The following is an 11,335-nucleotide window of genomic DNA, read 5'->3' as shown; positions in this document are numbered from 1 at the left end:
TGACACCATCTGGGGAATTTTTTTTTCGAATATTTAGGGTATCACGAGGAGAAAAAAATTTTAATAAAAATTCTGGAGTGAAATCTCATTCAAAAAAAACATTTCTATTAATTTATGCCCTATTCTAATACGAGGACATCTCTCTGCATTTACTGAGAACCCCAAAGACCCTTTAATTTCCATAAATCATTCATTAAAAAAATCCAGAAAGAATTTAACAATCGAAAACTATTTGCGTAATTACTCAGTACTTTACGGAATAATCTTCTCTCCATTGTTGTTTTCAGTTGAATGCAGAGAAACGAATAAAATCTAGTGATAAGGGGTTCCATAGAAAACTGCTCTGGAGACTCCTGAACTTCAGACCGAAAGTGCTTATCTATTTTTTTTATATTTCTGGAGAAAATAATTCGGTGGAAATGGTAAAAAAGTTCTCGTCGTTCTCGGGTCGGTGGGGGGCAAAAAACATTAGGGATAAAGGGCTGAAAAATTATGGTTGATAGGAAAAAAAGTGGGGATGAGTTGAACGAGCGTGGTTTTAATGATTCTCGGCTTTTTTGTAATTAACTGAAGGGAGATGAGAAGACCGAGGGCTTCCCAGGGCAGCCCCAGGTCTTCTTACCCGCTGTATATTTCATCCTTTATTGTCTGTCTGTGGCTTATGTCGTGTCTCGTCCGATTTCACCAGAAAAAAAAAAATCAACCGTCTCATCTCCATTTTTCCGTATTATTTTCTCATTATTCTCCAGCAAAATAGTTTACCTCATTTCAAATAATAAAATTGTTTTCTTTGTTCTCATTTACTCTCAATTGTGGTGAGTTAATTTCCAAAATTTGAATCATTTTAATTATCACTATAAAGAGACGGTGGATTTTTAATTTTAATTTAACTAATTATTCACTAAATAAAACGTTTTAAATCGACAGATTTCCGCCTCATTAATCTCATTACTTTTTATCCGTCAATAAAATAAAATTAATTGATAACTGATCGCGATAAAAATTTCTCCCTCGAATATCGTTCATTTGAAATTCGCTAAGTAAAATGTAAAATGCTAATGAGCAAAGAGATTTTTCACAATCCCGTACCCATCAACCCCCAAACATGCTAATGTTACCGTTTACATTGTTATACAGTACAATAACTAGTCTTTATAACACTCGTATAATATTCACCTCCTGTTACGAAAGCAGTTGGTGGAAGCATACACTCATCTCCCGGGGAATGCAGTATTTTGCCTGTTATTTACACATCACGTGTACACCTCCCTCATCCCTCTACTTTACTCCACAAATTTCACGTTTCCTGCTCGTGGATGGTATCATAGGATATTAAACTTCGCTGTGGAACGACAGGAAGCCGTATCTCCCGCAGGCTGTTCGCGTGAAAAAAAAAAGGACTGGAATATTAAAAAAGACATGAGGCAGATGAAGAAACGAAGGTGAACAAAATGAGAGAAAACAGATAAGAAGATTGTGAGAATGAAGCCAAGTCGAGAGACTTATCAAGAATTAAATTTTCATTTCTTCTAACGCCGCCAGTTCGCCGATGAACAGACGTAGGCAGTAAAAAATTCAGGGTAATAAATTTAGGATTCTTAAGAACGACCGATGGAGTTGCATAAAAGGAACTTTTTATGATACGTCGCGCGAAAAAAATATTTGCCAAAATCATTTCTCAGAGATTTTTGATTCACTTGAGGAAATGCCTCACGATTTTTCAGGCGCGATAAATTATTTTTTAATCACTGATGATTAGTTATTGTGAAATAAAATTCTGGAACACTGAATAATGTGTTTTTAATAGCTCAAATAAAATTAATGAAGCTATTTAATGATAAACAATTGAATCATTGAGTGGAGATATGATTTTTCAATCACCTGGGGCGGAAAAAAAAAATGTTTAATGTAAAAAATCGCTTAGAATGGAGTGTCCTTTCGCGAGAGAGCTGCCATTCGGATGGAACGAGTGTGGAGGTGAAGGGCATGCATTTTGTACGGCTCATAAGGTCCCCTCTTGGGCCAAACCCATTCCTTGAAAACTGAGCGAGTTCTGTTTCACTGGGGTTACGGTACTTCAGGGACAAGTTACCCAACTCCAACCGCTCTCATGATACCCTTGAAAATCTTCCTTCGCTTCGAGTTCCGATGTTTTTCTTACGTGTGTTTTCTTCTCATATGTTCTCTCCACCATTTGTACTCTGGTATTCATGGGGTCTCTTGGTATTTTCATCTGCCTCGCGACAGGGGAGGAAAATGTTGCCGGAGTGGACGCGACAGAATTTTCTAAATTTTCATTTAAATAATTAATTGAGAAAAATCTTTCTCTGACACCTAAATCACTCCGCTGACCTTCCCCTGCTTATAAACAATTATAATTTATTTATGAGGAGAAAATGGTATATTATTTTATAGGAGTGTAGATATCGTCTTTTAGGAAAGTCACGAAAATTCTCTCGAAGATGATTTTCATCACGAAAATTCCTCAATGAAACAAATTTATTCCACCACTTCACCAACTCTTTGATATCTCTAATTTACCCGGGTACATATTTACCTCTCCGAATTGGAGCGGAAAATTCATAATTTAAAAGTGGTTCATGTGTTCCAAAGAAATGAGTTTTCAGTTTCCCAACCACACAGTAGTAATGGAGAAATTAGTTTCCCCCCTGAAATTCAATTTACGGTTCTTTCAACTTTTGCCTATTTACATTCTCGTTCTGTTCTGTTTGGTTCAGAGGTCAAAGTTCTCATCGACATCAGTTGCGTATCGAACCGCAATAGAGTATCAAAGGTTTCGTGGGTGAAATAAATCGAAGAAAAATCTTGGCGCATCCGCGAACAATTTTCTATTGGAAATTTATTACGTTTACCTACTTTCGTATTTTATTTTTCGTTGAATGTAACCGGATAAATTATTTACAGAGGCATTGAATACAAAATGGAACTTGAACTAGAATAACCGCGATTTTTCGTTGTCCCTGAATGTAAAGCGTGAACTATAAAAATGAATCAAGAATAATTTATTGATAAAATGCACTGACACAATTAGACTCACTTTAAACGGTACTTAGCATAGATAACTTGGAAATTTATATATTCTGTGATGTAGCCTGGTGTAACGTTGTACACGTGAGTCGCCCTGAATTTATAATCCCAGCACGATAATTCTCACTCGCTACTGCACTGTTTCCTTCTTTTTCCCTACTTCCCTATTTTGCCACCGCATTTGCCCACTTTTTCTCTCAATTTTTCATGCCCAAGATAATGACTCAACGTTGGGCCATGTGTATCGCATAATTATAGCCAGTGAGAGCGGTGGTAGCTCTGATAATGGGCGGCTTGACACCGATAATTCGAGGGAGTGAAAATGTCGTTTTATTTCATTGGAGAAATTTGCATAACTTATTAAAATCATTTTTAAAAAATAACTGTGGTGACAGTGTCGCCAGGACACCCCATCAACTCGATGGGAAATTCCCCAACCGAGTCTAGCCCCGGACCTGACCCTCGGAGGCTAATTACCCACCGACCATCATCAGTTTGGGGAACACCCCAAACCCTGGTCATTTACAACCAATAAACCATTACTTAGAGACTGGGGAACTCCCCAGAACCGGCGCCTTCCGAACCCTAGATCAGGGATCCCAAGGCATTCCCTTTCCTACACTTTTCCTTTATAAGCCCACACTCTTCCCGATTTCTACACAGTCGTTCCTCTACCTTCCTCGGACACACTACTCCCGATCTACCTTGGGCAATCATTCATTGTATCTTCAACGGGGAAATAAAATATTCGACCACCGCACTGGCGTGAATCTTATTTCAATCACCTGCTCAACCCCACAAATTGGTGACCCCGACGTGATCCAGCGGAAGTTCGTGGACACTGAGCACCAGCAGACGCCACATGGTCGTGGAACGAGAGCGGCCACTACAGCAGCGAGCACCATCCGACGAGGGCACCTCACCACCATCGCAGGACACGTGGCCTCCACAGCAGCAGCAGAACCTGATGGAGAGTACGGCCCAAATCAACCGAGTAGCCGTGCAGCTAGGAGAGTTCACGCCGGAGGACCCTGAACTCTTCTTCGGCATCGCCGATCGCAGTTTTCACGCAGCCGGGATCACTTCCGAATCAACAAAATTCGGCCACATCTGCGGGAAGCTCTCCAGGTCAAGGTACGCCACCGACGTGAGGGATATCATCCTGAACCCTCCGGCGGACAACCCCTACACATATTTAAAAACGGAGCTCATAAAGCGCCTGAGCTCCTCCCAGGAGGAGAAGACGAGGAAGCTCCTAGAAGGCGCAGAAATGGGAGACATGAAACCGTCTCAGTTTCTGCGCCACCTAAAAAACCTGGCGGGACCCAACTTCCCGGACGATGCTCTCCGGACACTGTGGGTCACGCGCCTTCCGGCCGACGTCCAGGTGTTATTGGCCACCCAGCGCAAGGCCTCCCTCGACGACGCTGCAGATCTGGCCGACAAGACCATCCAGATCCTGAGACCAAGGATCCCACCTGCTGCTCCACAGGTCGCTGAGGCAGCGGCGCACAGCATTGAGGCGCTCCTGAGCCTCAAGCTGTCCCAGTTGGCCCTCAACCTCGAGGAACAATTCGGCGACTTACGCTCTGAAATCGAGAGCCTGAAGCGGTCGAGCAGAGGAGACGGAGGATCCCCCCGCGGCCGCAACGTCAGGCGAGAGAGGTCCAGGTCGCGCTCCACGCACCGGCAGCACGGAACCGACCGCATCTGTTGGTACCATCGGCGCTTCGGACCTGAGGCTAAAATGTGCACACGACCGTGCAATTTCACCGCTCAGGGAAACGGACCGAGCAGTCACTAATGGCGGGTAGTGACTCTGCCTCGACGACGCGCCGCCTATTCATCACCGATCAGGAAACCAAGGTACGTTTTTTGATCGACACAGGAGCCGACTTGTGCGTTTTCCCACGACGGTTAGTGCGCGGGCCGCAACGCAAGTCGACTTATCAGCTCTCGGCGGCGAACGGCAGCACCATTGCGACGTACGGGACGGTCTCCTTGGACCTCAACTTGAAGCTGCGGCGAGCATTCCCGTGGAGCTTCGTCATCGCCGACGTCTCCAAACCCATCATCGGAGCAGACTTCCTGTTCCACTACGGACTCTTGGTGGACCTCCGCAACGGCAGACTCGTGGACTCCATCACCTCGCTCACCTCACCCGGGCAAGTCGAAAATGTTAATCTATCGAGTATTAAAATAGTTACAGGTAGTTCGCAGTACCACGAGCTCCTTCAGCAGTTCCCCGACCTCACCAGACCCGATGGAACCGGGACAGCTCCGCGGCATGACACCAAGCATCACATCCAGACCACTCCAGGACCTCCAGTGGCCAGCAAACCACGGCGTTTGGCCCCAGACCGCCTGGCCGATGCCAAAAAGGAGTTCAGCGCCATGGTCCAACGAGGTACAGCCCGACCATCGAATAGCCCATGGTCTTCACCTCTCCACATGGCCAAGAAGAAGACGGATGACTGGAGACCATGCGGAGACTACCGGGCGCTCAACGCTCGCACCGTTCCGGACCGCTACCCAGTGCGGCACATCCAGGACTTCGCGCAGGCACTCCGAGGCAAGGAGATCTTCTCCACGATCGACCTGGTTCGGGCGTACCACCAAATTCCGGTCGCCGAGGCGGACATCCCGAAGACGGCGATCACCACACCATTCGGTATGTACGAATTCCCCTACATGTCGTTCGGTCTTCGCAACGCCGCCCAGACCTTTCAACGCTTCATCGACGAGGTGCTACGGGACTTGGACTTCTGCTACGCGTACATCGACGACATCCTGATAGCCTCCGAAACACCAGAACAACACCAACAGCACCTGGGGACCTTATTTGAACGCCTCCAATCCTACGGCCTCCTCATCAACCCACAGAAGTGCGTGTTCGGCCAGCCTGAGGTGGAGTTCCTGGGCTACCTGGTGTCCAAGGAGGGCACACGTCCATTGCCGAAAAAAGTCCAAGCCATCCTGGACTATCCAGCACCAACAACGGCGAAGCAGCTCCGACAGTTCCTGGGTATGCTGAATTTCTACCGGAGATTCATACCCCGGACTGCACAGGACCAGGCACCACTCAACGAGCTCTTGGTGGGGAATATCAAGGGCAGAACTCCCATCAACTGGACTCCGGAAGCCCAGACGGCTTTCACCACCTGCAAGGCCAGACTAGCTGACGCAGCGCTCCTGGCTCACCCCAAGGCCGACGCCAACCTTGCGCTCATCTGTGACGCCTCCAACCACACCGTCGGTGCAGCATTGCAGCAACGAGTCAACAGGGACTGGGAACCATTGGCTTTCTTCTCGAAGAAGCTCAGTCCAGCTCAAGTAAAGTGGAGCGCATTCGACCGTGAGCTCCTGGCAATCTACCTCGCCATCAAACACTTCAGACACATGGTAGAGGCCAGGACCTTCACGATCTTCACGGACCACAAACCAATCACGTTCGCATTCCGGCAGAAGTTGGAAAAGGCTTCACCCAGACAGGCACGGCACCTGGATTTCATCGGGCAGTTCTCCACCGACATCCAACACGTGTCCGGCAAGGACAACGTCGTCGCGGACGCACTATCCCGCATCGACGCAGTTTCGTCACCATTGGACTACACCGCCCTGGCGTCATCACAGCAGGCCGATGACACAATGAAAACATACCTACGCTCAGGATCAGGCTTGCAACTCAAGCAAATCCAGATCCCAGGAGCAGGCGTAGCTGTCTTCTGCGACACGTCATCACCATCACCAAGACCATACCTGACACCTCCATACCGCCGAGCAGCCTTCAACATCATCCACAACCTGGCGCACCCTGGAGTCAAAGCCTCGGTCAAACTCGTGACTCAACGTTACGTTTGGCCGTCCGTGAAAGCAGACTGCCGCGAGTGGGCTCGCGCCTGCATCCAGTGCCAGCAGGCCAAAATCACCAGGCATGTCTCAGCGCCAGTGGGAGAATTCGCCCCACCATCTTCGAGGTTCGAGCACGTGCACATGGACCTGATCATCCTGTCCATCTCCGAGGGCTACCGATACTGCCTCACGTGCGTCGACAGATTCTCCAGGTGGCCGGAAGCATTTCCCCTGGAGGACCAGGAGGCACCCACAGTCGCCAGAGCCTTCTACGAGGGGTGGATTTGTCGCTTCGGAGTTCCCCTCCGCATTACCACAGACCAAGGTCGGCAATTCGAGTCATACCTGTTCAAGCACCTCAATTGCTTGGCAGGCACGACTCACCTGAGGACAACTGCCTATCACCCAGCAGCTAACGGCATGGTCGAGCGGTTTCATCGCCAACTCAAGGCAGCTATCAAGTGCCACGAGAACACCACGTGGACGGAGGTACTCCCTACGGTGCTCTTGGGGATCAGAGCGGCCTGGAAGGAAGACCTCCAGGCATCAGCAGCCGACCTGGCATACGGCGAGCCATTACGCCTACCTGGAGAGTTCCTGGCCCCCCGAGCTGTCAATCACCAAGACGACCCAGCGGACTACGTCAAGGAACTTCGCCAGCACTTTGCCAACCTGCGCCCGGCTAAGGTCAACAGACACGGAGCTCACAAAACCTTTGTGTTCAAAGACCTAGCCACGGCAGAGCAAGTCTTCGTCCGCCATGACGCACCAAAAGGACCTCTCCAGATGCCGTATCAAGGTCCATACAGGGTCATCCGCCGCAGCGCCAAGACGTTCACCATCCATATCAGGGGCAAGGACGTGAACGTCTCCATCGACAGGTTGAAACCAGCTTATGTCATCGCTGACGATGAAGCAGGTCTCCAACAAGCCACCCAGAATTTAGCAACACCCGAGCCGGAAGTACCAGAGCCACCACCACCACCACCAGCAACACCACCAACAACGCGCTCAGGAAGACGCGTCAGGTTCACCAACCACTACCAGGCAGGACAGTAGCATCATCATCGTGATCCAAATCACTGGCAGGGGGGTACTGTGGTGACAGTGTCGCCAGGACACCCCATCAACTCGATGGGAAATTCCCCAACCGAGTCTAGCCCCGGACCTGACCCTCGGAGGCTAATTACCCACCGACCATCATCAGTTTGGGGAACACCCCAAACCCTGGTCATTTACAACCAATAAACCATTACTTAGAGACTGGGGAACTCCCCAGAACCGGCGCCTTCCGAACCCTAGATCAGGGATCCCAAGGCATTCCCTTTCCTACACTTTTCCTTTATAAGCCCACACTCTTCCCGATTTCTACACAGTCGTTCCTCTACCTTCCTCGGACACACTACTCCCGATCTACCTTGGGCAATCATTCATTGTATCTTCAACGGGGAAATAAAATATTCGACCACCGCACTGGCGTGAATCTTATTTCAATCACCTGCTCAACCCCACATAACTAATACTTTCTACTTGATAGTCTGAACTATTAGGACATTAGACTTTTTTTTACGTCATAGAGAAAGAGAATAATAATTAGAAAAAGTATTACACTAAGAAAAAAAAGGATTTGCCTATTTTTTACTAAAAATTTGATAAAATTTGCAATTTCATTGACCCGAAAAATCCAAATAAAAATGTTTATCACCCCAGCTACCAATTACTCGATTTTAATTTGATCCAAATAAGCCATTTTTCTCGGTACGTGACAATCTCCAATGGAAATACAATAAACCGTCTCTGATAAACATTTCATAAATATCGCATCGAGATAATTGCGGGTAATTGAGGCACTACCCTACATTTATTGTCGGGACGAGTGGGATAAATGCAGTATAAACAGGGTGATGCAAAATGAACGGGAAAGGTATGGTCCCTTCAGCGGGGTAACGCGTAACCATTAAAATGTCGTGGCAAAATTTTGGTATGTCATATAGGGCACCATGCAACGCAATTACTGTCACTGCTTATTCCTAGTTACACACTGAAAGTCCAATAGAGCATCGCGATTAATGTTTTATGGGTAATCTACGTCGAAAATTGTTGTTAAGGGGGGACGATCAGCGTGATGGATGTTGAGTGGTTATGATTATCTGATGGGACAAATGGATATCTGCATTTGATAGTGGTCATGGAATATTCAGCCTATTTGACCTTGATGAGGTGAAAAAGGGGGCGAAATTCTCAGTGAAAATGTCATGAAAAGATTTAAAAATTCAACGATATCCTCCGTTAATAATTAATAATAATCATGAGAATAAAGAATATTCAGTCAGTTGAGCGATTCCTTAATAAAGGAAGAAATCAAGGAAATTAGGGCTGTTCAGTACGGACCATAACCACTGATTATATCCCACCCCGAATTTCGCACAGAAAAAAATATTAAAAAAAAATATTCTATAGAGGAAATATTCCTTTCAGTTCAAATAATGTTTTTAGTGCAAAATCGGCTGATTAAATTCGACTTTCTATTCAACGAAATGTGATAAAAAAAATTGTTGCCATGACATGTTCTATGCAAATAGCGTTTAACAATAATTTTCCCCTTTCACCAACTACATTCGCGTATAATCAACGTGCCCCGGCATCATTTCACCCTCTAGGTCCATTCGTTTTCTTGCCCGTCTAAATTTTACCCGAACAAATGCCCCCGTTCACGTGATCCAGCAATATACCTTCTGCCCTGGTTCGGATGTTAAAGCACACCCCCTCGATTAGACAATGCGGTTTGGTACTAACTTTGAAGCGTCAGAGGAGCGAGGGAGAGGGATGAGCAATCCCTCTTTCCTCTTTACCCCCTTCAGTAGTACGTTACAAACGAGGAGAATGGTATTAAGGTCCGCAAATTACCGCCGGCCACGTGATACTCCTTTCCCACTTGGGGATAAAGTACACGCAGAGACCAATATCTCTCGCAATATTAATTGTTGGGGATGAATCTCCCTGGGTTGGGTTACAACCCCATTTGCACAAGGCGATGAATATCCGTTTATCCAAAATAAATTTTCAATTGACTGAAATCATTCCCTGGATAAATATATCAAATGGGAAAAATGTTCAGTAAAAAATAAATACTGCGATGTTTATAATTTTTCCTGAACATTTATCTCCATTAAAAACCATCGCCCACCCCTTTTTTCAATGCTACCGAACAAGTTTAATAACTTTCGCCCTCTTTCACCCAAGTAAAATTGAGTTCAGTACACGTCAGATGATCGTGTCCCCACCAGATATCTCTCAATCCCATGGGGCCCAAGTAAAACAGTTTCCGACCACACGAAAACGTAACATCTGCATGTATATACCAAAATATATTCCGAGTGAACTGAATTTTGCGAGATGTTATTACCTTGGTGACTTTGAAATGCACATTCTACACACTCTGTAGACCCTACTCCATCCACAAAACACGTTTCCAACGTCGTTGTACGTGTTGATGCTGCTCCAGAGTCGGGTGATGGAGATGGGGAAACAGGAGAATTATCGCAGTACCGTTCGACGGTTCCATATCCACTTGCGCACCACCGGTGCATCCCATCGTATTCCTCCGGGATATTTATGTGCCTCATTACGTCGGAATTGAGATCTGTATTTCTACTTGCTCAGCTTGCAGGTGGAGTTTCTAAATAAACGACGTAGTTTTTGGCGTGGGAGCTGGAGGATGGGTTTTTTTTTCGGCCTTGGGATAATGACTCTATATTTGGGGGAAGAGAATCATTGGGTCAAGGTTAAATTTATCTAATATAGCAATTTTTTTCAATAAATTTGAAATATTTCCGAGTGATCAGTTCACCCATCATTTCCCCCTACGAAGTATAAATATTTATCATTATTATTTATAATGATGATGAACGAGGATAAAATAGTAAAATAATTCCCCTAATTATCTCTTGAGCAATATTTGAATTTAAAAAATTTTTCTGCAATGCGCACCACGTTTGTTGCACCCAAACGAGACCAAAAAAAAATGAAAACTCCCCCAGAGTGTCAGCTCATACGCAGTAGTACTGAATAATTGAGTGGATGAGCGAAGATGGTCCGAATTTGGTCTCATTTCATCGTGTGATAGCAATTTTCACGTTTGCTCAGTTGGAAACGACTCAGTATCCTTCGCACATCCACCATTACCATTCACCTTTCGCTCTATTTTCCCTTTCGTCCTCCTCCCTACCACTCAGTATCCCCTATACATGTATACCCCGTGACATTAGTTTTTACGAGTGTGATACCCAAGAGGAAAGTCCCCCTAGCAGTGCGATATACACGAGGTATACTCTTCTGTATATTTTAGGAAGCTTCTACCATATCCTCACTGTATACCGCGTCTCTCATTGCCCCTCCTCCCTCAAAATACCACGTCAAACTTTCACTTTAGCTC

General features: G+C 46.1%; 2 protein-coding genes across 2 annotated transcripts in view; one reads left to right on the top strand and one right to left on the bottom strand.

Moving 5' to 3' along the window:
• LOC135167805 (protein Fe65 homolog) overlaps positions 1–10,438 on the bottom strand; it is a 94,599-nt gene extending 84,161 nt beyond the window's left edge. Inside the window, exon 1 of the mRNA XM_064131365.1 lies at positions 10,307–10,438. The gene's annotated coding sequence lies outside the window, so the exon portion shown is untranslated. The remainder of the gene's footprint in view (positions 1–10,306) is intronic.
• Positions 3,911–4,852, top strand: LOC135167955 (uncharacterized). The gene has a single exon (XM_064131693.1). It carries the CDS (start codon positions 3,911–3,913, stop codon positions 4,850–4,852), a length of 942 nt encoding a protein of 313 aa, XP_063987763.1.
• Positions 10,439–11,335: the final 897 nt, after the last annotated feature.

The sequence above is a fragment of the Diachasmimorpha longicaudata genome, chromosome 12, assembly GCF_034640455.1.
Source record: "Diachasmimorpha longicaudata isolate KC_UGA_2023 chromosome 12, iyDiaLong2, whole genome shotgun sequence".
Lineage (NCBI taxonomy): Eukaryota > Metazoa > Arthropoda > Insecta > Hymenoptera > Braconidae > Diachasmimorpha > Diachasmimorpha longicaudata.
Note: the sequence above shows the minus strand (reverse complement) of the source record. Positions and strands in the feature narration are given on the sequence as shown.

Coding starts and splice junctions, on each gene's coding strand:
- LOC135167955 (XM_064131693.1), top strand. CDS start 3,911: ATGGTCGTGGAACGAGAGCGGCCACTACAGCAGCGAGCACCATCCGAC.